Source organism: Marmota flaviventris, chromosome 14 (genome assembly GCF_047511675.1).
Source record: "Marmota flaviventris isolate mMarFla1 chromosome 14, mMarFla1.hap1, whole genome shotgun sequence".
In the NCBI taxonomy this organism is placed as follows: Eukaryota; Metazoa; Chordata; class Mammalia; order Rodentia; family Sciuridae; genus Marmota; species Marmota flaviventris.
In genome coordinates, this window is record NC_092511.1 from 56,202,646 (window position 1) to 56,229,970 (window position 27,325).

Sequence of the window (27,325 nt, forward strand, 5' to 3'; positions counted from 1 at the left end):
TGATTTTTGATACCTTTATTAAGAAATATCAAAAGTTCATTACAGTTCCATACACAGTTTTACAAAGTTCAAGTGGGGAAATGTAGGATGCCATCAATGTGCACATTTGAACACTATGGTTGCTTGCCAGAGGGGTGACCCTACAACTCCAGTCACTGAGTTTCCCAGTGGTCCATAGCAATGCTTTTCCCCAGTTTCCATTAGATCATAACACACTATCTTAAATTACCTGAAGGAATAACATTAGAAAGATGTCTTACATATTTGTCCTTCTGTTTTGTCATTCATTATCCCCTGAAAAAGCTGTTTCTAGGAAACACAACATCTGAGTCCCAGTTAGTGTTTTTTGTATTACATTTTCACAAAGGCTGCTTTGAAAGCTGGCAAACAACGTGTTTCACGTTACCACATTACACACGGGAGGACCCAAGCACATTAAAAAAAAATTAACAATGAAAAAAAGAGGCAATTACTTATTTTGGAAACAAAATACCACTATCATTCAGTGGAACCCTTGAGTATAGGACATGCCTACCACTTCCACTGACCCCCCACTGCATGACCGAGCACAACTGGATGCAGGAACACCAGCACACAATACAGGAAGGAGTATATTGGGGCGTGGTACATCATCTTTTATGTTTGGGGGTGCTGTATCAGAGGGGAATTACACTTTCAAGTAACCGGGGATAGTAGGTCATCAGTACCAGATGGGAAACAGCCAGGGTGCATGTGCCTTGCTTAAGGCTTGTGCTGGTTTATCTAAAAGTAGATTTCTGGAGAGACGGTCCAGCAACATCGGAAAAGAGCTGTCTTCAGAGGAAGGACTCCTTGTTCACCCACATGAGACTGCGCGTCTCGTTGGGCTTGCACTCATACTCAATGACAGAGAAGGGGCTTCCCCATTGGCAGTGGTCTCGCTTGTGGTAATTGTAGAACTTGACTTGCCACACTGTTTCGAAGGTCCCAATGTCTGTGAACTGAAGGAAGAGAAACACAACCAATAAGACCTCACACTTCGATAAGCAATGGAAGAGAGCTAATGTCACTGGCATGGTGCTTGAACATCATGCCTAATCAATCAAGTCCCTCTCGGTCTGCAGAATTTAGGCCTTTGCATTTGTGAATTATCTTCCTTTGTTACCAGAGGTATTTTCTGGAAAGCTGTCTAGCATTTGCTATCATATTGCTTTTATCAAAAATAACTTTCTAGTTTATATTGTTTTCCAAGCTCAGTTTTCTGAAAAATCATCTTAGAATCTCAGAATTGTAGAGCTTGAAGTAAAACTAAAACAAAGTTTGCAGTACCTACCAAAGAAGGAGAGCTGGAAAGAAAAGAAGGAATTATGTATACTGGCTGTCTTCTGGTTTCTACTTCAGAAGACAGTAGTACCAGATAGTATCTGTTCAGCATAGCTAAACATAAGATACATTTGTCCTTCTACCATTAGTTTCAATTCTAGGAAAATATATTTAACTTGAGGTGATAGTCACAAATATTTTATTGAAAGTATTTGACTGTTTAATTATCTGCTTTAACCATCAAATATTGACTTGTAAGTCAAGAGTCCATGCCCACATCTCAGACTTAGGGAATACTTTATTGGAAACCATAAACAATATTAGAGCATTTACTATGTACCTTGCACATATAAAATTTTGTATAAGGCATGATTCCTGCTCTTAAGGAGCTTGCATTCTACTTCCAGAAGGTAGGCCTGGAGATAGTTGCACAGAATTCTCCTAAGCCTAAGGTTGCATTTCTCTTGTAGCCAAGAAAAGGGCTCAGAATACCCTAGAGACCAGAGGCAGATGCTCAAGTGGCCTGTGGGGTTGCCTGACCCTGCTACCACCTTCTGGAGCTATTTAGGGGATTTGGCATTAAACAGTGTGATGCCTGTCGTTATTTTCTCCTCTGACCCTCCTGTCATGGGTGGGGACAGGGACTGACTTGGCAGGATTCTTAGACTAGTCAGGAGCCAGAAGACATGGAGAGAAGAAGGGCAGTGAGCAATAAGAGCCTTATGCTTTGCAACTGATACAAGAGGAGGGTGATCAGGTGCTTCCCAGATAGCTTTCCAAGATGCTCTCAAAATTATATCCTGCACCATTGCCTCATCCTGCTAATTTGGTACCAAAACAAGATCTGGGCTTTCCTTTGGGAAATTTGCTTGATGTGAAACAGTGGATGATAGACCTAGAGTCCACCAAAATCCCAGGCATGAAAATATGGTCTCTGTTTTTAGAGAGTCATGGCTAAAGAACTATTTATACGAGCGTAGCATCTTTCTTCATAATAGTCCCAGATTGGAATCAACCCAAATGTCTATGCATTCTCCTGGTGATAGGCAAGTTTGGTTATATTTATAACACGACACTCTACTCAACAATAAAAAAAAGTACATGCTAATTCAGGCAACAACAGGAATGGATTTTTTTTCTTTTCTTTCCTTTTTTTTTTTTTTTTTTGGTGCTGTACTGGGATTGAACCTGAGGTGCTTTGCCACTGAGCCACATCCCCAGTCCTTTTTATTTATTTATTTATTTTGAGACAGAGTCTTATTCATTTGCTGAGACTGCCCTTGAACTTACAATCTTCCTGCCTCAGCCTTCCCAATCATTGGGGTTACAGGCCTGTGCTACTACACTTGGCAAACAGGGGTGGATCTTAAAGACATGCTGAGCAAAAATCTAGACCTTATGAACCCATCCTGAATGCTTCCATTTATTTAAAACTCCATAAAATGATAGAATAGAGTCCATACTGACAGGAAACATTCGTGGTTATCTAAGTTTTGGGATGTGCAAGAGGGAACTTTCTAGAGATGATGGAAGCATTCTATAATTTGAATTGGGGTGGTGGTTACATAGATGTATGTAGGGTCAAACTTATTGAACTGTATGCTTAAAATGGGTACATGTATTATATGTAAGCTATGCTACATTAACCAAGAAAAATAGAAATGTTCATTTTCAGTAAGCTACAGGGATTCAGATAATCCAATGATAATAATGGGAATTGAATTATATAGCCTTTTGGAATGGTAACTTCCATCAAGTCAAAGGTGTGAGTACACTTGGGTCCAGCAATTCTACCTCTTATAATTTATCTTAAGAACATCACAAAGTTGAGAGCAATGAAAAGTTAAACTATAAATAGGAGTCTTTAAGACATTTGTTAATTATGGAATGTCCAAATAATGGATACCATGTAGCAATTTTACATGTAAAATATTTAAACCTTTTCCATTATTTTGTATTGTTACATGAACTAAGCAAGTGTACTGTTAAGAATGTGTAGTATTATTCAATCTTAATCATATTTGTTGTTGTTGAAAACTGATAGAATACATTTTATTTACTCCCATGTGCTATTTTCAAAATTTAATAATTTTTGTAATCAGAAAGAAAATGTTAGGGGCTGGGGATGTGGCTCAAGCAGTAGCGCGCTCGCCTGACATGTTTTGCGGCCCGGGTTTGATCCTCAGCACCACATACAAACAAAGATGTTGTGTCCGCCGATTAAAAAATAAATATTAAAAAAAAAAAAAAGAAAGAAAGAAAATGTTAGGGCTGGGGTTGTGGCTCAGCGGCAGAGCGCTTGCCTCACACATGTGAGGCACTGGGTTCGATCCTCAGCACCACATAAAAATAAATAAAAAATAAAAATATATAAAAAGAAAATGCTAAAACCAAAATTGTATTTATGAGTTTTACCAAATAGTTACCATTCTTAGTATACAAGATTATATGAATTAATTAGTAAGAGCTACTAAAAATATATAGATATTAGACTGGAACACAGATTATTAAAAAGAAAAACAGTGTAACATCTGAACAACATTCATATGTAATATTATTAGTAATTAAAGAAACAGTCTTTTACCAGTCATTTATCAACTTAGTAAAACATTTCTAAACTTCTTGCTGGAAGCAATCTAAGCATTCAACATTATGATATGAAAATAGTAGCATATCCATATGATGGACTTAAAAAGGAAATTAGGGTTATTGATGCAAGAAAATGCTTAAAACAATGTTAACAGGAAAGAGAACTGTTTATATACATGAGGCCAAATATATAAAATCAGATGCATAGAACAAAGAAAATGAAAAATACTAACTTAGCTGTGCACAGTAGCACATGCCTGTAATCCCAGAAGCTCAGAGGCTGAGGCAGGAGGATCTTGAGTTCAAAGCCAGCCTTAGCAACATAGTGAGGCCCTAAGCAACTCAGCAAGAAACTGTCTCTAATAAAATACAAAAAAGAGCTGGGTATGTGGCTCACTAGTTAAGTGCCTCTCGGTTCAATCCCTGGTAACAAACAAACAAAGAAACCTAACCTATACATATAGAAAATAATTATCTCTATCTTTTCATTCAGATTTTCCCACAGTAGGGCTGGGTATGTAGCTCAGTGATAAAATTTTTGCCTAATAGGGATGAGGCCCTGGGCTCAATCCTGATATCACCCCTCCACCCCTGTCCCCGGGCCCTCCTGCAAGAGATTTTCCTTGAAAAAAAATGATACTTCTTTAATCCAGATTTTTATATGGTGAGATGGATTTATCACCCCTCAAAAATTAATACATATAAATGCCCAAATGAGAGTTTATAAATTCTACTAAGACTATGTATACTCTAATGAAAATATTACAACTTTGTTAACAATAGGGTAATGGTGATATGAATAAATTGAAATTTGATTTTATAATTCAATAAGACATTTAAAGGTTTAATAATAATTTTAATCAGAACAAGGGACTGCAATTTTAAATGGGACTGATGTTTAAAATTCAATAAAATTAGAATTTTATATTATAGGCTGGGCATGGTGGCACACACCTGTATTCCCAGTGGATTGGATGGCTGAGGCAGGAGGACTGCAAATTCAGAGCCAGCTTCAGCAAAATCAAGGCACTAAGCAACTCAGGGAGACCCTGTCTCTAAATAAAATACAAAATAGGGCTGGAATGTGGCTCAGTGCCCTAAGTTCAATCTCCGGTACCAATAAAAAAATAATTTTATATTATAAAAATAACTTATAAGTTATGTAGATACCTATACATATTTTTTGTGTGTTTTGGGGATACTAAGTACTGGAGATTGAACCCAGAGTTGCTCTACCACTGAGCTACATCTCCAACCATTTTTATTTTGAGACAGGGTCTCGCTGAGTTCAGGCCAACCTCAAACTTCAATCCTCCTGACTCAGCCTCCTAAATCACTGGGATTGCAGTGACCCCAGCTTAAATTATATATTTTATAATGAAACATTTTATTATAAACATTTTGCAAATACCAGTTAATCTTTTAAAAAGCAGCAGTCTGAAATATGCTAGGCAAGTGAGAGAAACAATGCTGAGATCCTTTTTAAAATAAAGTTGGCTGGGAAAAAAACAAAACAATTATGACCACAGGTAAGAAAAAAACTGAAGGCACTACACTTACATCTGAAAAAAAAAAAAAAAAAACTTAAAACCAGGAAGTCTCAATCTAAAAAATACCTGTCACACAAGAAACCAAAATAGAAATACATTGACAACAATGGTCATAGCAAAAGATGTGGGCTATTTCATTGCTTATATTTCAGTTTTGGTTTCTAGTTTATTAGCGTTAGGTTCAAGGTTATGTGAAAGTAAACTTAACTGTTGTTCACTATGGATCTGCCTTCCCCTTTCCTGTGCCTTAGTTGTTCACACTTCCCGTTGACTTTCTTCCTATTTTTTCTTTTGGAGTTCTACCTCCTGGACCTCTTACTTCTTAGCTCAGAATTTCTTTTCATCTGGCAAAGAACAGATGGGGTCTCAAAAGCTGACATTCTTCTTAAAGAACAGAAGCATCTACACAGGCTCTCCACTCCCTCCTAACCCATCTGTCCCTTTCAAGGAAAATCTACCCAGGCAGCCTCCTGGGTGATGCAAATTATAATCTAGTATAGTTCTGTGCAGTTGAAGAGCATTTTTTTTAGTACTTTTTTATTTGTTATTTTTAGGTATACATGACAGTAGAGTGTATTTTGACATATGTATACAAACATGGGGTTTTACTGGTTGTGTATTCACATATGAACAAAGGAAAGTTATGTTCTATTCATTCTACTGTCTTTCCTATTCTCATCCCCCCTTCCCTTCATTCCCCTTTGTCTAATCCAATGAACTTCTTGAGTAGCATTCTTTTTTCTTTTTTAAAAAATATTTTTCATTTTAGTTGTAAATGGACAAAATACCTTTATTTTATTTATTTTTATGTGGTGCTAAGGATTGAATCCAGTGCCTCACATGTGTAAGGCAAGTGCTCCACCCCTGAGCTACAATCCCAACCTTTGAATAGCATTCTTTACACGATCTTCTGCTTATATCATTCCACCTCAATCTTGGACCTGACTTTGTTAACTTCATTTTATGAATGAAAAACAAAACAACAACAACAACAACAAATAGATTCAGGGAAGTTAAGAAATTTGCTTTGGGTTTAAATTCCAAAGCCACTTCAATATAAGGGCAGGTCAAGAAACTTAATTCCTAGTTAGGAGCTACTATTACTGTACCAAACTATTTACATAAGCAAAAGGGCTTTTCCTTTTTTTCTCCCTGAGAACTTACATGAATCGCCACATCTAGAACGTGTGTAGAACATTGCTATGGACAAAGGGCATTGCATTTGCCATGGTGTTCTACAAGTTGCAAGTCTAGTCACCTTTTTATCTCATAACAAATGTGGAATAGAATATATCCAGTTCCAAGGAAAGGAAACTCTTTTGTAGCCCTCTATTACAATGAAGAATCAGAAGAGCTCATTTCAAATACTTTCCATGGTCTTATAACAAGTTGTCACAGAATCCTCAGAGAACTTCTTTCCATTCATTGTGTCACCCACTTCTAGACATGTAAAATTCAAAAGAACAAGATCACTCAACAGCCCACTGACTTGGGACAGAACAATAACAATTATATTGATAGAAACATGATGTTGCTTTATTTTAAACAAACTGAGTATCAATACTCATCTATGATTTTTAGTGTGATGTGATCTATCAATTTCCACTGGATTTCAAACTTCTCAATTCATGTACTGCTTGGAGTTTTATTTGTGAAAATGCTTTTCATTTCTCTTACCTAAACAGATTTTTAAAAAGTTTAAAGTTTAGTCTCATGTGATTGTGCCATTTTATATTTCTCCCAGTAATATGACAGTTTCTAAACATCATCTCCAATACCTGGCATAGCCAGACCTTTTAATTTTAGCCTGTCTAGTGATTATAAAATGGCAAGAAGAAAGGAAATAAAGAGCAGAAATCAATGAACCAGTGATGAAAGAATTATAGATGGGGGGAAAAAATCAATGAAGCTAAAATTTATTTGTTTTTTTTAAGAAAAAGTCCTCAAATTTGATAAACCCATAACAAAACTGAGGAAGAAAAGAAATATATTAGGAATGAAAAAAAAGGGACATTATCATTACAGATACCATAGACTTTAAATTAGGAAAATCTTAAAGTTGCTTAAAGCCTTGCTAAGTTGCTGAGGCTGACCTTAAACTGCCAATCCTCCTGCCTCAGCTTCCAGAGCTGCTGGGATTCCAGGGATGCACCACTGTGCCTGGCTCTCATTTCATTTTATGAGGCCAAAATTACCCTAATACCAAAACCTGACAAAGATACTAGAAATAAAGGAAAATTACAGACAAAAAAACAATTTCATGGACTTTTATAAAAATGTGCTTATAATTTCTATTTGCTTAAAATATTAGTAAATCAAACCCAGCAACATATAATTGGATAACATATCAGGACCAAAAAGTTTTCATCTTTGGAATTCAAGGATGGTTCAATATTTGAAAAACCGCCATATTACCTAACCAAATAAAGGAGAAAAACTATACATAAATCATGTATTGCACAACTTTATTTTAATCAATGATGGACTGCAAATATGATGGTGGTCCCATAAGATTACATTGCCTAGTTATGTAATCGTTTTCTTAGTTTAAGTATACTCCATGATGCTTGCACAATGATGAAATTGCCTAATGATGCATTTATCAGAATGTATTCCCATCATTAAGTGACACATTACTATGATCATATCAGATGTAGAAAGGGTTTTGACAATGCAACATTAATTCTATTCTCAGCAAAGTAGAAATGGAAGGTAAGTTCTTCAACCTCATTAAAAGGCATTGAAAAAAAATCAGTAGCTAACTTCCTCCTAAATGGACATTAAGTCCCTTCCATGTAAGATCAGAAATAAGGCAAGGGTATATGCTCTTACCACCCCTATTCACTCTTTATTGGAGGTCCTAGTCAGTGTCTTTAAGATAAGAGTCAGAAAAAAAAAAAAGGAGGGAAGTAAAATTGTCTAACTATGCCTGCAGAAAATACCAGGCAATCTAACAAAAAGCTACTATAATAAGTGCATTTAGTAAGATTTCAGGATAAAATATCAGTTTATAAAAATCACTATTTTGTAAACAAATACTAGCCATGAACGGTTGGTATTATTTTGCCAATTTTATAGGTTAATATAAATACTTCCCTATTTGTATTTTTTTTTACCAATATTGAAATCCAACTATTTTCATATATTTCTTGACCATTCATATTTATTAACCTATTTTGAGTTTTTGTTCATTTTTCTATTTTTTACAGACTATGGCTATTTTTTTTTTCTCACTGGTTTATAATTTTTTTTTTTTTGTATCAGTGATTAAACTCAGGGGTACTTGAACACTGAGCCCCATCCCCAGCTATTTTGTATTTTATTTAGAGACAGGGTCTCACTGAGTTGCTTAGTGCCTCATGGTTCCTGAGGCTGGCTTTGAACTCATGATTCTCTTGCCTCAGCCTCTCCAGTGGCTGGGATTACAGGTGTGTACCACCATGCCTACCGTTTTTTTATTTTTTTTTAATAACAAGGTCACACTCTTGCCAAATACTAAACCAAAGAGCTGGCATGTTAACTGACATTTTTGGGCATGCATGCATAAGGCTACCTCCCTTCATCACACACTCAACCTCACAACAACCTCATATCTCTCCCTGCCTTATACCTCCAAACACTCACCAGTTTCCCACTACAGGGGGCCAACACAAAGGAATATGATATTTGTGCGGACAGAATTTCTACCTGGACTCTTCTAGGAAGCACTAAATAGGGGAATTGGTCACATTAAAACACAAGTCAATACTTCTCTTTTTATTTATTTTTATTTTGTGGTACCAGGGATTGAACCCAGAGGTGCTCAACCACTGAGCCATATTCCCAACTCTTTATATTTTATTTTGAGACAGGGCCTTGCTGAGTTGCTTAGGGCCTTGCTAAGTTGCTGAGGCTGGCTATGAATTTATCACCCTCCTGTCTCAGCCTCCCAGGCTGCTGTGATTACAAGTGTGCACCACCAAGCGTGGTTCAACACTACTATTGGAAGTGGGTGCTGAAAGTTATCAGACCTGGGTATTGCTTTATTAGCTTTAAGTACCAGGGCCTCTGGAATTATTTGAGTTCACTGCCATTAATGTAAGAGGGCATCTAATACCTGGGTTTGGAGGCCATTCACTTCTTCAGTGGGTGACAATGGACTGTGGAATGACATTAAGGTAGCACAGTGTGTATGGGTCATGTTAGATGAAGGTAACATGATTCAGGAGACTACATGTTATCAATAATTTATTTTACTAATCATCATTTGCATTTTAATCTAAATCACTTTTTACATTTATGAGTTCTATGATCCATGACAGAAATTTCATGTTATATATAATCAAAGTTTTCAACGTTTACCTTTAGATTTCTTCCATGATTTTTTAAAGCTTAAATTAATACTTTTCAGTTAAGAGTTTTTAAAAAGTTGGCTTTTTCCATCTGAAATATGTTTTGGAGTGTGGTATCAGAAAAGAAAAATAGTAGTGTTTCCCTCACATAGCCAATTATCTCAGCATAATTCATTCAATGATTTTAAAATAAAAAATTACTTTATAATAACTTTAGATTCCTAAGCAAGACTGACAAGAGTAGCATGTTTTATAGAGTTGATGTGAGGGTGCTGGTGGCAGATTGCTTGCCTAATATGTGTGAGGCACTGGGTTTGATCTTTAGCACCACATAAAAATAAATAAACAAATAAATAAAAGGTATTGTGTTCATCTACAACTCAAGATATTTTTTAAAAAGGAATTGAAGTGAAATATTAATTTGAAGCAGAAATACAAATGCTAAAATTGTCAGAATTGTAATGAAGCCTCAGAGGGCCAATGAGCTATTTTTTTTAAAAAAATTTTTTAGTTGTCAATGGACCTTTACTCAAAACAAGTGCTTCACACATGTTAGGCAAATGCTCTACCACTGAGCCACAATCCCAGCCCCATGCAATGAGCTATTTTGTTGTTGTTGTTAAATTTTAATATTTATTTCTTAGTTCTCGGCGGACACAACATCTTTGTTTTGCATGTGGTGCTGAGGATCGAACCCTGGCCGCATGCATGCCAGGCAATCGCGCTACCGCTTGAGCCACATCCCCAGCCCGTAATGATCCATTTTTAAGTTATTCATCCTTTCACTTAACAGGCACTGAGCACTGGGAAAGTGTGAAGGAGGCTGTCATATGTGAGACTAAACCTTCTCTTCCAAGGACTCACAGGTCAGGAGAGGAGAACTCCCCAATTCTCTGGAGCCAATATGGGTTGGGGGAACTACTTCCAGAGGTTGCTATTCCTTCTTGGGCCTCTGGTCTTACTTAGCAGGATGGTTTCCTACTTCTTTAGCTTTAAGTGTAAACAGAACACAAGACGGAGGTTCGGGGGAGATTAATTCAGTTTAGAAAGGCCTGATTCAGAACTCTTCCTAACTGGATCTGTAAAAATTAAGAGTTTCTATATTCTTTTGAATTAATAAAGCATGAGGTTTTGTTTTAGTAGGAGAAAGATTTAGACTTCGTCATTAAGAGAAAGGTGTCATTACTTAACATAAGTCTTGCTTGCCTAACCAAGCATCTGCTAAAAGATTGGAGACCCTTGTTACTATAACTCACAAATCCTTAGCCTCAGTTATAGATGGATGCAATAATTTTATTTTGTTTATTTATTTTTATGTGGTGCTGAGGATCGAACCCTGTGCCTCAGCACTTTGCCACTGAGCCACAACCCCAGACCATCCTGAGCCTCAGAAGTAAAGCTGAGGTTCTTATGTGTGTTTTTACATCTAGAAGAAGCAGATGATTGATAATTAATTATTCCAAATAATGATTGCACAGCTGTTAGTGTGAGATTTGGCAATCTATTTGTAGCTGATCTGTAATAGGCTGATTATAAGAAAAATGACAAAAAAAAAAAAAAAACAGAAGTTTTCTGATCAAGCCAGCAGCTCTAATGTTTAGTTTGAATTTTAATTCTAGTGGTGAGACTTCAATAGCTTCTAACACTATCTAGTACATTTTAAAGTCACTAATATTTAAAGCTTAAACATAAAGCCATATTGTAGACATTATGCTCTTATAGTCAGCACTGAAATCTTGATTATGTCCAGGTAAATCCATTTGATTAAGTATCAAGTGCCTAGATTATTTAAATTTATGTAGTTCATCAAGGGAAATGTAATCAGCATGGGTGCCCAAGAAAAAGTCAAGAATGTCAGAATTAGAACTGCAAGTCAGGAAGACATCAGGATACTCTCTACCCCTGGAGTTACCTGTGTGATCCCAGGCACACATAACTTGGTGTGCAGACTAAGTGGATTTCACTATCTGATCTCTAAGACCACTTTCAATTTAACATGGTATGAAATTGTAAACCCACCCTAATGTGACAGTAATTATTTTTTTTGAAGACAGATTCTCAAATACTATAATTTAGGATCAGAGAAATATGAGTTAAGCCAGCAAGTCCCAGTTGAATTTCTTTTGGTTGGCATTCTGGGATGGCTGAAAATGCACCCCCATATCGTAGAGGAGTTGTATATTTGTAAATGAAATGAAATAAGTAGGCTCAGAAAAGCCAGAGAAAAGATCACCCTCAAAAGTTCTCAAATGCACCACTTAAGAATTTTGTTTGTGGCTTTTCCCCATTCCTTAAAGGTACTTCTCAATCCCTTCGGGACTTGGCAGGAGAAAATGCAGTATTATCTGTTGAAAGTGTCAGAAAACACTGACAGAGAAGTTGAAAATTTAGGTAGAAATTCTTGAGCAAATTTTTAAAGTTAGTAGTATTTCCTACATTTTGATTCAATTTGTCTTCAGAGTATTTTCCACATATATACATTTTATAGTTGCAATTATTTTTAAGATTAAAAGTTGGGTAATTATAATTATCTGTTGTCTAACTACATATTCATTGTCACAATTTAAATGGTGACATAGGACTTTATCATGATATATCAACATTAGACTTCTCACCAGATACTAGATTCATCAATTGTTCCTCACCATAAAAAGTATTAATTTTATGTGTATATCATAATAGGAATGGAATTATTTGGTCAAAAGAAATGAACTTTTATGGTTGTTACCACCATTTTTTTCCTCCGAAATATTTTATACATCATTTTACCATATTACCAGCAATAAAGAAAACCTTGTGGGGCTGGGAGGATATCTCAGTGGTAGAGCACTTGCTTAGTATGTACACCCTGGGTTCAAATCCTAGCATGGCAAAATAAATAAATAAATAAATAAGCAAGCAAACAAACCAACAAATAAATAAATAAATAAATAAAAATTTTAAAAAGGCCTTATTATAATTATGACATCATTGGAAAGTACTTAAAAAAACAGATTTTCTAGTTTTATTTTTACCTTCATTTTTTGGGAATGTTAATTTTATTTCTTGTGAGAGTGTGGAAAGTGTTTTTCATGTTTTATTAATATTTCTATTGAAGATTGGTATTTTTTTAAAAATCAGACTTTTAAAGATAGGAAGTATCCTTTTTTCTCATTATTACTTTAATTTTTCATTATGTAGAAACATAAATTTCTTGTTTTTCTTTCTATTTAAAATCAAGAACATCATTTTTCCATAGTTGATAGCCTATTTGAATAATTTTAGATCTTATGTGATTAACTTTCCCCCTTTACTCAACCTTGACTTATGTATTTATACTGTCCATTACTTTATAAAGGATTTGCTATGGAGTTTAGCATTTTACATAAAACTAAAAAATACAAATAAAAATATTGTTAGATTTGGTTCTGCATATTCAGGTTGGCCACCCACAACAGTCAATTATTGGTGATTTAAAATATTTTACAGTACTATTCATTCATTTTCTTCACAAGATACAAAAGGCAGTCCTGTAATGACTAAATAAAGGAGAGAGGTTTGCCCTCCCTGCCCCCCACTTCTTTCAAGAGGCCAAGAAGTACCTCAAGGAAACCCTTAGACTTCAGAAAATAGTTTGAAAAATATTAAGTTAAATCATTCTAATCATTATAAAGGAAATATTTTCTTGAAAACAAGAAAATAAAAGACTTTTCTAGTTCCAATTCTAAATAACTCCACATGGAACATTAACAAGCACTTAGCTGTGAGTAGTTTTTACACATGGCTACTTCTTAAAGTTTCATAGCACTTGAAAGCTTAATGTCAAAAAGTCGCTCCATGAAAATAGCTCTAAACTTGTTTAAGAATGTAGTTTTAACATTCTTTTAACTCTATCAATGGTATTTAATAATCCTAGAGGCTAAAAATAGATTTAAAAATTCTGTAGAAATAAATATTTTCCTCACAAAAATATCATATTGACTACATAAAACTTCCAAAAGTCAAAATATCTTAAACTAAATTGAAAGTTAAAGATATTTTCCCCCAATATTTTTGTTCATGGTCCTGACTTTTGTGGGCAGATTCTGACAGACTTTCTGTTAACAGTTTAGACCTATGCTATATAAATTGCTTCAGAGCTTAACGTATTAAAAAAAAAAAAGTTCCTAATTCATTTAGTAAAGCCATTAACCCTACAACTCAAGACTATAAAGTCCTTTTAATTGTTCTGTGCCTATTTCCCTTTCCAATTTATACATTAGCCTTTATAGTAATTTTTGACATTCCATTTTTATCCAATATCAGAAACTAGATTGACAAGATTTTAAAGACAGAAATGATGAGATAGAATTGTTGGGTGAAACTACATAGATATTATACAACCTGACAAAAATGTTAACAAAAATGATTTGAATTCCTTATAGAGATTATAAGTAGGACAGAAGCCAGAGAAAAGATCATCCTCAAAAGATCTCAAATGCACCACTTAAGAATTTTTTTTTTTTTTTTTTTGTGGCTTTCTCCCATTCCTTAAAGGTACTTCTCAATCCCTTGGGGACTTGACAGGAGAAAATGCAGTATTAAAAAGTTATTATTAAGTTGAAAGTGTCAGGAAACACTGACAGAGAAGTTGAAAATTTAGATAGAAATTCCCAAAAGTAAAAGAATTGCAGAAAAGATGAAACCCAAAGTCTGCTTGTAACTCTGCCATAATCCCTGGCTAGTTGCATGTGTAGGATAGTGGAAGGGGGCTCACTGAAAAAGAAAAATCAGCAAAGAGACAAATCCTTGAAAGTAAAAGTTATACTAAATAAGATTTGTGAGTTTACTTTAAAAAAAAATTAAGTGTATTTTAAAATCTGAGCAGTTGGAGCCTTACTGGCTTGAAGAATCAAAGCAAAGACTCTAGGACTGGCAGAGGAGCTAGAAATTTAGGGAAACCGTAGGGTAATTGAGTTCCAAAAACTCAGTATAAAAATTCAATTATTTGGCTGATTGCTAAATCCTATGGACACAAAAAGGGCCTAGGCTAGGAAAGCAACAAAGAGAAGATGAAAAATCTGAGCACAGACAATAGTTACTGCATAATGCTAGGAAGACAGTTTTGAAGTTTGAGTCCAGAACTATTTACTACTGGTTAGAATATAAAAAGACAGGATGAACATACTTAATCTGGAAACTCTATGAAATTTGAAATTTTTGAGGAAAAATATGACACTCAAAAAGTTTTGAATTTTGGACTGTTTTAAATTTTTCAGATTAAGAATGCTCAATGTCTATGCAAGTATTTCAAGAACTAAACACTGAACTCAGAAACATTTCTAGTCCCAATAATTTTAGATAGGAGACACTAAACCTGTACTCAGAAGAATGAAGTAAATACTATAGTCAATATTATCCACAATGTTTAGTTTTTAGACAAAAATTACCAGACATCTAATGACATAGGAAGGTGCAATCCACATCCAAGAAGAAAGTCAGTCTATAGCAACTTACTGTAAATGGAGCCAGATGTTGGGCTTATCAAAGATTTCAAGCCAGCAGTTATAAATATGCTTAAAGAAATAAAGAAAAACATGGTCTCTGTGAGCAAACAGATGATGAATTTTAAGAAAATTAAAATTATAAAATATATAAATAAAATTCTAAAACTGAAAAATATGATAGAAAAAAATTAGCACAATATAAACCTGGAAATAGCAGGAGAAAGAATCAGTGAACTTAAAGATACATCAATGAAAATGATCTACTCTTAGGATCCATTAAAAAAAAATTGAAGAAAATTGAACACAGCCTCAAAGACTTGTGAGATAATATCAAGCTTTCCAACGTATGTTTATTTGGAGTCCTGCAAGGAAAGAAGAAACAAAGGATTATTATGAACAACTTTATGCCAATAAATTTTAAAGATAAGTTACAAAGACTCAAGAAATAAAATATGGATAGTCCAGTATTTGGAAAATTGAATTTGTAATTAAAAGTCTTTAAGTTTATACCTTTAGGAGTAGAAAAAAATAGTTCATAACATAATGGTTAGAAATACTCCAAATTTGCTGAAAGCATTTTATAGATTCAAGAATTTCAATGAATCACCAGAAGGAAAGATACAAAGAAATATGTTTATCTGCATCATAGACAATCTATTGAAAGCCAGTCTACAATATATAAAGGGATCATTTCACTGTATATATGTTATGTCTCAATTAAGATATTTCAAAGCAAACAAAAGAAGGAAATAAATATAAAACCAGAAAACAATGAAATAGAAAAATAGGAAATGAAGCATGTGGGAAAAAAGGTAAAATTTTGAAAAGGCCAATAAAACTGACACATTTCTAGTTAGATTCATCAGTAAAAAAGATAGTTTAAATGTCAAGAATGAAAGTGGACTTTGTTAAAGAGCCAAAGACATTAAAGGATGGTAGAAGATTATAAACAACTTTATTCCAGTAAATTTGACAATTTAATTGAAATGAATTGTTTTAAAGGCAAATTATAAAACTCAAGAAATAAAATGTGAATGGCCCAATCAATATCAATTTAAACATTGAATTTGTAATTAAAAGTCATCAAATAAAGTAAAATGTATGCCTTTCTTGGTGAATTCTATCCAATATAAGGGATAATATCAGTTGTATAGAAACTGTCTCAGACAAGAATAAACACTTTCCAACTCATGCAGTTAGCATTACCCTAATATAACTAAATAAGTACATTATAAGAAAAGAAAGTCATAGACTAATATCTTTCAGTAACATAGATGTAAGAATCCTCAACAATATTAACAAATCAAGACATACAGAAAATATATCATGATCAAAAATCACTTATTAGGGCTGGGGTTATAGCTCAGCAGTAGAGCGATCGCCTCACTCATGCAAGGCCCTGGATTCGATCCTCAGCACCACAGACACACAAAAATAAATAAATAAATAAATAAATAAATAAATAAATAAAATAAAGGTTTTTTTTTTTTTTTAAAATCACTTGTTGTGGAAATTCAAGGTTATTTAACATTGAAAAAGCAATGCAATCTAATGTAACAGAAAAAAAAAAGAAGAAAACAGCTAGTGATAATCTCAAAAGACAGAGGAAATACTTCAGAAACATTTCACAAGAATCATGGTCAAAATGCTCAGTAAACTAGAAATAGAAAGGAACTTCTTTAACCTTATAAAAAGACTAATAATAAACGATATAGCCAACATCATACTTAATGTTGAAAAACTGAATTCTTGTTCCCCAAGGTCAAGGGACAAGAATGACTGACTACTCTCATCATTTCTATTTACCATCATATTGAAGGTCCTACTCATTGTAATCAGGCCATATGTAAAAGGAATACAGATTGGAAAGAAAGGAGAAAAACATTTTTTTAACAGATGAAATATAGTATATGTACAAACTCCTAGGGATTCTATAAAAGAATTATGAGGATTAATAAATGAGACTAGCAAAATCTCAGTTTTCAAGATCAATAAAAACCAGTTTTATTTCCACATATTAGCAATAAAATAATTCCACTTATAATAAAATAAAATATAAATTGTTTAATGATAAATTTAACAAAGTATATATGAAATCTACATAGGGAATATTGTAACATATTGCAGAGTTTTTTTGTTTTGTTTTGTTTTGTTTTTTGGGAGTGAGTACTGGGGATGGAACTCAGGGGCACTCAACTACTGAGCCACATCCCCAGCCCAATTTTGTATTTTTATTTAGAGACAGGATCTCACTGAATTGCTTAGCACCTTTTTTTGTTGTTGTTGTTGAGGCTGGCTTTGAACTCATAATCTTCCTGCCTTAGCCTCCAGAGCCACTGGGATTACAGGCGTGAGCCACCGCACCCGACTTGCAGAGATGATTTAAAAACAGAAAATTAACAAAGATTTAAATAGAGATATTATGTCCTGAGTTAGAAAGCTCAATATTAAGATGTCAAATCTCCCCAAATTGACTTTTGTTTGTTTGTTTGTTCAAGGGTCTTTGTTCTTGCTATTTTGTTCATATTGGCCTCAAACTCCTGGACTTGGGCAATCTTCCTGCCTTAGCCTCACAGTAGCTGATACCACAAGCAAGCCACAGTGCCCAGCACTTATAAATTTAACATAAACTTAATATCCCAATTTTTGGAGAAATTCACAAGTTCATTCTAAAATCTACATAACAATTCACAGGGATTACAGCAGCCCCAAACAAACAAACCTCTGAATACAAATCTGTAGTTCTGATGTCAGTAGTTGGCTCTTCCAGGTCTTTTGAATTTCCAAATTTAAAATATTGGCATATCTTAAGTATATAAATCAACTAAAATCCTCATACATTACATAGTTAAATATACATTTATCCTGTGACTAAGCAGTTCTCTCTTAGATACTACTAACTCAAGAGGAATGAAAACATGTGTTTATACTAAGACTCAAATTCATTGCAGATTTTTTCATAATACCAAAAACTGATAACAACCCAGATATCCATTTATGAGTAAGGGTATAAATGTATTACAATGTGATTTGTATTATTCAGTGATAGAAGGAACCATTACTGATACTTTCAACATAGATGAATCTAAAGAACATTATAATAGGGCTGGGGTTGTGGCTCAGTGGTAGAGTGCTTGCCTAGCATGGACGAGGCACTGGGTTCGACCTCAGCACCACATAAATGTAAAATAAAGATATTGTATCTAGCTAAAACCTAAGAATAAATGTTTTTAAAAAAATTCAAAAAAGAACATTATACTAAATGAAAGAATTTAGATACAGCATTATGCTTCTATTCAAATAATAATGGTGAATAGTTAAAAGTAACACATTGAGATAGAAAGCTCAGGTAGGGCTATAGAGGGGATTGAATACCAATGAACATGAAGGAATTTTCAGGGTGGTAGAAATGTTCTATATCTGTATTGGGGTGATGATCACAAAGTAGGATCTTTTTGTTAAAGCATGCATAAACTGTACACTTAAAGTTGGTGCATTTTACATATGTAAATCATATCTCAAAGTTGATTTTAAAACTATTAGGGCAGAGGGGTTGGAGGGAAAGGGAGGGGGCTTGGGGTTAAAATGATGCTGGAATGTGATGGTCATTATTATCCATAGTACATATATGAAGACACAAATTGGTGTGAATATACTTTGTATACAACTAGAGATATGAAAAATTGTGCTCTATGTATGTAATAAGAACTGTAACATTCCACTGTCATATATAAATGAAAATAAATTTTAAAAAAACTTTCAATGAATTCCTATAGACATTAGGATAAATCAAATTAGGAAGAAGGTCTTATATATTAGTTTGTTTAGTGTTGCTATAGCAGGATACCTGTTAGTAAGTATTTTATAAAGAAAAGAGGCTGGGGTTGGAGGCACTTGCCCGTAACTACAGCTACTCAGGAGGATCCCACATTTGAGGCAAGCCTGGGCTACTTAGCAAGATTCTGTCCCCCTCCCAACCGCCCCCCCCAAAAAAAAGCTGGGAATATAGCTCAGTGGAAGAGCACTCCTGGGTTCAATCCCTAGTATTGAGTAGGTAATAAAAGATCTTTATTTAGCTCCCAGTTTTGGAATCTGGAAGTCTAAGTTCAGGCAGCTCCATCTGTTTAACCTTTGGTAGAAAGGGAAATGACCATATACAGAAGGGGTCAAGTACTTGGGGTGGCCTTGCTTTATAACAACCCATTCCTGAGACCAGCATTAATTCCTTCCAAGGCAGTGCCCTCATGACCTAACTACTTGGCTCTAGGTCTCATCTTTTACATGTTTTACCACCTCAACACTGGCACAATGGGGACCAAGATTCTAGCATATGCACCTTTGGAGGACACACTCAAACCATATCCCAACTGCCACCTCCTATAATATCTCACCCTTACTCGTCCCTCTGTAATTCCAGTCATGTTGGGTCCAGACATGTTGGGCTTCTCTCCTCCATTAGAACATGGCCTGCTCTCTCCCAGCTCTTGACTATTGCAGCCTCTCTTTCCTGGAATGCTCCCTCTTCTCCCTACTCTTATTCATCCTTATTTCCTTTCTCAAGAAAGTTATCTCCCAAGTCTTAAACTAGGGTAAGATTCCCCCATATGCCATATGCACTATTACTTTCTATGTTTTTTTTTTTTTTTTTGAAAATAATGAATAGTTATTATATTTGACAATATAGTTTAATATAACATTTGGAAGTATAAAGTTATATTCTCCTTTGTTTCAGAAGCTTGTATAGTTAGGGATGTTTATTTTGTTCACTACTCTTCCCCCTAGTGTCTAATATAGGAAATATTTGCTGATCGAACAAGCAAATAAAAAATAATTAATATTCTAAAAATCTTAAATGTAATCTGAGCAAATCAAATAGAGCAATATACTAAAATATTATTTTAGGAATTAAAGAGTGGTTTAGTATTTAAAAAGGTATTATTATATAACTCATTGATTAATATATCAAAGGAGATAAAGTATCTAGAGATGGAAAAAGGAATTGGATGAAATTCAGTATATCTCCCAATAAAAACAAAACAAAAATCACACCTTTTAGTGAACATGAAAAAGTTTGTTTTACACAGTAAATATCTGAAACTAAAATGGTACCTAACAATGAAATCCTGCAGACAAGGATACCCCTTGACACAATTGATTGTCAACATTATTTTAGGGTCATTAGATAATGCAATAAGAGAAGGAAAAATAATCAAAAAATGACACAGTCATATGCAGATTATGACTTTCTATCTAAAAATCCAAGATATTTCACTGTAAATTTTTAGTAAGAAAGTTCAGCAAGGTGATCAGTTATAAATACATAAACACAAATTATAAAAATGATGTATTTAAAACAATACAGTATCAGGGCTTAGTGGTAGAGCACTTGCCTGGCATGTGTGAGGCCCTGGATTCGATCCTCAGCACCACATATAAATAAATTAAATAAAAGATCCATTTACAACTAAAAAATATATTTTAAAAAAACAATACAGTATTGGCACTAGAATTGGTGTAAGAGTAAATGGAATAGATTAGAAGTGTGGAAATATACTAAATTTGCCATTTAAAAAATTAGTTTGAAATGATGATTAGAGAAGAATGGATTACTGAAATAATTGTTTTAGGACATCGATAAGTGTATTCAATTAGGGACATATGAGTAGAAACAATATTTAGATCTAATGAATCTGAAATTTAATAAATGAGACCATAAGAGTTCAAATGAAAATATACAAATGCATTGTGTATATATGTACAAATTATTAATGCTAGAGTTAGAGAACATTTTTCAAGCTGAATGGATCCTAACTACAAACACCACAAAGGTAAAGGCTAATATTTTGGAATACATGAAAATTTAAATTGATATTGTAAGCAAAGTTATGCAAAATGAGCACACTTAAGATGCCACAAAAAATATGACTATAATTTTTAAAGATTTCTTAAAATCAGTAAGCATACAAGTATAAAATGAGTAAAAGCTATGAACGTATTATCCACAAAAAAAGTACAAACTATAAATGAACATGTTAATATTTCAAATTAATAGTAACTGAAGAAACAAAAATTAGAATACACTGCCTTTCAGATGAAAAAGTTCAAAAAAATTTTTTAAATTTTTATTCCTAGTGCATATGGAGATGGGCAATTAAATGCAGATGATTGGAATGTAAGGTGCCTAACTTTCCTAGAGATCAGTATTATAAGATGCCTTAGCATGCAAATTCCTTCTAGAAATCTGTCCCAAGAAAACATTAGGCAATTTTTGCAGAAGTGAGTGTAGCTTTAAATGTAGCTTTCTTAATAATACTTAATAATTAGCGATAAGTGACTGAGAATAATTTGATACATTCATGAGTGTCCAGATAGACTTCAAATTTATGTTTCATATTTACATCTATTTTTATTTGCCATCTAAAGATGTACATTAATAGAAAAAAGTACACATATATAATGATACCCAGTACATACATATACACTCAAAGACATAGTAGAAACAACTAAGTATGAATAGTCACAAAAATGTTAAGTTATCTCTTGCAGGAATTATATATTTCTTCCATTTTTGTACTTTTTCCTCTGCTGAAGAATCTCTAATGAAAAATAGAATTCTTTCCAAAAATAATTCAAATATAGGATGCAAAGGGATGGGCTGCCAGATTATTTCCTTATGTTGCCATTGTGGTTGTTTTAAGTATATTGGGCACAAGGAAACCTGAATGTTTCAAAGGACTGGATGAATTAGCTCTTATTTAGATCAGCATTTCTCAAAGCACATTTCACAGACTCTCCTCATCAGGATCGATCTGCTGGTAGGCAAGTTGAAAGTTCAGTTCTTTTGGCCCTACCTCAGCTCTTTTGAACTAAAAATCACCAGAGGTGGGACCTAGAACTGGCATTCTAATTAAACACCAAAAGAGATTCTTATGTACACATATATTTGTGAACCTCTGTGACACCCCCCTATAAAGCAAGAAGGGAGACAATTCAAGGTCATTCTTGCAATGGGAAAAGGCTGCCCAGGATTTATAGCTGCAGTTTAGGTGAATTTTCCTTTACCTGTGTTTTGGCAAGCTTACTTCCTCCCCTATTGTGTTTGCATGTATAGTTAACTATTTCTCAACTCTATCCTTTTACCAATTTGATATTTTTACTTGGGGGTCAATATTACTTGGCTATAAATTTGTTTATGATATATAGATTGCCCTCTGTGTCTATAGGTTCTGCATCCATGAATTCAACCAACCTTGGATTGAAAACACTCAGAAATACTGAACATGAATATACTATACTGAACATGAATAGACTTTTTCTTGTTTTATTGTATTATTTAGGGAATAATAATAACCACTTACACAGCATTTACATTGTATTAGGTATCATAATCTAAAGATCATTTAAAGTATACAGGAGAATATACATAGGTTATATGCAAATACTAAATCCTTTATATAAGGGATTTGAGCATTTACAGATTTTGGTGTTTGAAGGGAGTTCTGGAATCAATCCCCTGTGGATACAGAGGATGACCTATTATTATCTAGTAGGACTAGATAACTGAGAGGTTTACTATTTTCCATGGAAGTCACTTTGGAGGGCCTCTTCCATTTAGATTAGATTTAAATAGCAAAATGTCATTGAAATCAACTTTTTATGGGCTACTTGGAATAGGAATATTCTCATCCAGCTACTCATAAAGGCTAAGTTGAACTCTTTCAAGGATTGCTTATCCTTAGTTACACATTAAAGTTATCTGTGGAGCTATTAGAAACCTAACTATATCCAGTCCCATCCCAAACCTCAGGGTCAATTATCTAAACCAGTCCTGATACAGTATGTAATAGGAAAAATGGCAATGTAGGTACTTTCTCTTCCAGTACCACCTACTTGGTGTTTATAGGGTCAGTCTATTATGCAAAACAGCATTAATTACCTAGTTCTAACAGATCCACGAAGGAAACTCAACCTAATTTCCACAGTAATTGGCTTCAGTACACCTTTTCTTACAGAGATAGTGATTGTTTTCTTTTCTATACTTCCCATGTGCCCTGAAACCACATCCCCCACACTCCCAACCAGGCCTTACCGGCATGGTGATCTGGATAGGTTGCCGTTCTCCACTCTTGGTTGGGGCCACACCTTCTGTGTCATATGTTCCCGTATAAACAACTCTGTCTCCATCAGGTTCTTTAGCCTTCAGCTCCAGTGGGACAAGCACACCACCAATGGAAATGTTCCTGCAATGAACTTGAGTTGACCATATATAGTAGGAATTAGGTTAGGTACCCTGTCTTGGTCTAGACCAAAACCCCGAGCAGGAAACCTACAGAGTTTGGCTAAGGGAGAAATATTTATATGATAGAAAATTCTGATTGGGTACAGTGGCATGTACCTATAATTCTAGCCACTCAAGAAAGCAAGAGACCCAGCCTGGGCAACATCATGAGACCCCCATCTCAAACAAAATAAAATAAAACCACCAAGAAACTTATGAAAGTTCAGGAGGCTTGAGTTCTCCAACTAATCAATCATGTGATCATAGACTAACTACTCTCTGGGCTAACCTCAGTATTCTCATCCAGATACACATAAAGGCTGAGTTGAACTGTATCAAGGATTGCTTATCCTTAGTTACACATTAAAGTTACCTGTGGAGCTATTAGAAACCTAACTATATCCAGTCCCATCCCAAACCCCAGAGATAGGGTTTAATTGGTTTGGGATATAATTTGGTACACGTAAATTTATTTTAAAGTTTTCGAGGTGATCTTTATGTGCAGGTCAGATCAAGGACTAGTTGAACTAACTCTGTAATTTTTTTTTTTCTTTCTGTTCCAACACTCATGGGTCCTGTTTGAGGCACTTTTTCTCAAGCCTGCTATACCACCAGAAATTCTTACTGGCACCATTCTGGTGTGTTAGGATCATTGTTCTCAAAGACAAGTCCCTGGACCAGCAGTATCCACATCTACTGTGGACATATTAGGACATACACTCTTATCTTAGGTACCACCCAAGACAGCAAGCCAGAGACATCAGAGTGGGCCCCAGCCATCTGTTCCAACAAGCTCTCCTGGTGATTCTGATGTACACTCACCTTTGAGTTAGAACCACTGGATAAAAAATCCTTGATAAAATTAAAATGTAAGTAAAAACAAAAATTGCCATTAACAAATAGTTTTAGGTTTGTTTTAACTCTAGAGAACTACTCTGAAAAAAAAATGGAATATTGAATAGATAAGTTAGGAAAAGAGGTTTCCAGGAAAGGGAAAGGAAAAGCCTGGATCATATCCAGATGCAGGGAACACTGGGAAATGTATGGAGTTGTGTGCGTGTATGTGTGGGTTTTTTTTTTTGGGGGGGGGGGTCCGATAAATAGGTAGATCAGAGACCCTAGAAACCATCCAGTTGTGGTTCTATATCCTTGCACCTTGAAGGCTAATATAAATTACTGAATTATAATAAACTATGGACGTGTCTGAGGGATTCAAAACCCCTTCTCCAGCATATGTTAGGATAAATGTTGATTTATTTCCTCCTTCCAGATGAGATTTCACACATCGCTTAGGTGGAAGCGGAGAGGTAAAGGACCCATCCATAGATTCTTCTCCCATAGGCTACTGACTTACTCGCCAGAAGTCTGCTGGGTGCATCATGTCATCCCTGTGGTAGCTGGGAGGAGATAATCCCTGCCTCGAATAAATTTAAAAAAAAAAAAAAAAAAAACAAAAAAAAAACATCCTCTTGTAGTGAGGATGTTAATCCCAGGCGACATCACCAGGCTGAACAGATAGCTAGTGAGAAAAAAGTAGAGGGCATGGAAAACCGTGACACTAGGCCTAAGCAGAAGCTACACCTTCAGATTTGTTCCTGCTCTTCCCGCGCTGGGGGTCCCCTGCCACCAAAAGGCAGATGGAGGAGTGGGGAGAATCCCTCAGGGAACACCAATAACTGCCCCTCCTCCGCCTTTACACTTCTTTCTCACCCTTTCTCCTTCCTTTGGCCTCGCCAGCAGAAGCCGGCGACACGCCAGGACCCAGCAGAGAAGGGCTGGGATTGCGGTAGATGAACCCTGCAGCGACCTTCTGCCATCTGCCCCAACCCTCCCCTTGCGGTTCCAAGGGTGGACAGAAAAGCAATTTACAAGAAAAACAACAACACCGCCCCCTCCCCCTCTGGCTTCTTGTCACTGATTTAAACGGACCCACTGAGGTCACTGCAATGGGTGGAGGGAAGCAGGAATCAGGAATACCAGGGACAGGCAGAGGAGAGGACCAAAGCGGGGACAGAGAGCCGACCTCTTTCCCTACCGCCCCCCCCCCCCACCCCCCGTCCCGAGTCTTCTGGGCAAAGGGAGACAAGGAAAAAAAAATCGGGAGCAGCTTAGTCTGTTCCCGGGGCCTCAGTCCTCCTCCAGTAACCCAAGCGCCACCCGGCGCCCAGCACTTACTCGACCTGCAGCGTGATGGGCTTAATCTTCACCTCCACCTTGTAGGAGGAGCCGGTGAGCAGCTTGATGGTGCGGTTCTGGCCGAAGCGCTGCCCGTCCACCTTAAAGAACACCGGACCATCGTTGGGTTGGATGCGCAGAGCGATGGAGAGGCGCACGAGGCCTGGCAGGTCCCCCATCGCTGAGCGAGGGGCTGGCGCAGCGACGCCGGGGGTCGGAGGACACAGCCGGCTGCGACCAAGTGGCTGAAGCGCGGTGGGCGGAGAGGAAGCGCGGGGAGGGAAAAGGAGGTGGTGAAAGGGAGGCTGCAACTAGGAGCCGTCACCGCCCTCCGCCCGGGCTTTCGAGCGGCAGCTCCGGAGCCTGTGTCCCCCAGCCGCACTGGGCGAGGAAGCGGGCCCCAGACACTGCTCGGAGAGCGCGAGCTGCCCCATCCCCCGCTCTTCTTGCTGAGCCCTCCACGCACGCAAGGGCTCGCTGAGACCCGCTGGCACCGAGCAGATCGGCACAGCACAGCTGGGGGCGAGAGAGTTAATCCCGCTTACGCACCACAATCCCCTTCAACTGGGGAAGCGGACCTTTAGGCTCCTCCTAGAACAGCACCGGGCGGGAGGAGAGGATGTGGGGGACGGTAGGCATTGGGATAAGGCGACTGCTATACCAAGGAGCAAGACCCTCAGAATCTAGATCGCCTGGGTCAACCGGAGGGTGTGGATTCTGCTGCTGGCAGATCTGGCCCCAGCCAAGCAGGAGAAGGCTGAGAGGAGAAGGGGGGGGGGGGCGAGAGAGGGGAAGTGGCTTAGGAAACTGCTAGTTCGTGATTTAAATTTCAGGAAATAAGTCTTTCCAAAGCTCAAGGGAAATGGCCGAGGGAAGGCGCAGTTCCATATAATGGGGGCTGAGAGCCACACTGGATTAGGAATGCACTAACAAGAAGGAGCGACACCTTCTTGTAGGTGTGTATTTCCATTATACATATCTTATCTCAAGAATGACACGGTGTAATTAGACACATATATGTACACATCTCGAAGGATGAGCTATTAACCCTGTAAAAGGCAACTGGCATGTGCCTGAGGCATTGCTTGTGACAAAGGCCAAGAGGAGGTATGGATTACTGGCAAAGCACCCCATGTGTCACCTCACAAGTTTAGATTTGCATATTAAGTGTGATTTGAAAGTCCTTGGGTAGAAACTGGTCGACAATTGGTGATTCGGGGAACTAAGCGTATTGGGGCTGGAAATGGCTTCAGAAGGCCGAGATCTAAATACCTGCTTCAGCACCACCTAGGTGGATAGTACCAGAGCCTCTGAGCACACCTGGGAAATACAGGAGCAGATTAGTGAGATCAGTCATAGATGGATGGGTCTGTGAGTTTTTATTCACGTAGGTCAGACTGCTTTTCTTTAAAAATAATAAGCTATGTATATTGTGTATAAATATGTATGTGATATTGGTGTTCATCACAAATTCGTTGCAAAAATAAAAATCTAAAAGCAATGTCACCCAATAAAGAAATGCATGACTATACTACAGAATTTTATTCAACTATTAAAATAGCGAGTTATATTTGACATCGACAAACACATATGCTAAAGCTTAAAGATGAAAGTGGTTGGCTGGAGAACTGTGGA

General features: G+C 36.2%; 1 protein-coding gene across 4 annotated transcripts; it reads right to left on the minus strand.

Moving 5' to 3' along the window:
* On the minus strand, positions 1-26,411 carry Cnrip1 (cannabinoid receptor interacting protein 1). Of its 4 annotated transcripts, XM_071601241.1 has the most exons (5): positions 26,240-26,411; positions 25,691-25,935; positions 23,327-23,477; positions 15,248-15,306; positions 1-980 (listed from the first exon to the last, which is right to left on the minus strand). In XM_071601241.1, the coding sequence occupies exons 2-5, from the start codon at positions 25,867-25,869 to the stop codon at positions 836-838; spliced, it is 534 nt and encodes a 177-aa protein (XP_071457342.1). In that variant the 5' UTR covers positions 25,870-25,935; positions 26,240-26,411; the 3' UTR covers positions 1-835. The 4 variants fall into 4 exon arrangements, with proteins under 4 accessions (XP_071457342.1, XP_071457341.1, XP_027790269.1 ...); XM_071601240.1 differs by lacking the exon at positions 26,240-26,411 and having other exon boundaries at positions 25,691-25,959; XM_027934468.2 differs by lacking the exons at positions 15,248-15,306; positions 26,240-26,411 and having other exon boundaries at positions 25,691-25,959.
* Positions 26,412-27,325: the final 914 nt, after the last annotated feature.

Bases quoted from the DNA above. Each gene is read 5' to 3' on its own strand.
- Cnrip1 (XM_071601241.1), bottom strand. From the start codon at position 25,869: ATGGGGGACCTGCCAGGCCTCGTGCGCCTCTCCATCGCTCTGCGCATC. The intron at 23,478-25,690 runs GTAAGTGCTGGG...AGTTCATTGCAG, and splicing joins CCCATCACGCTGCAGGTCGA to GAACATTTCCATTGGTGGTG. The intron at 981-15,247 runs GTAAGTTGCTAT...CTCTTCCTTCAG, and splicing joins AACATCTGGCTCCATTTACA to TTCACAGACATTGGGACCTT.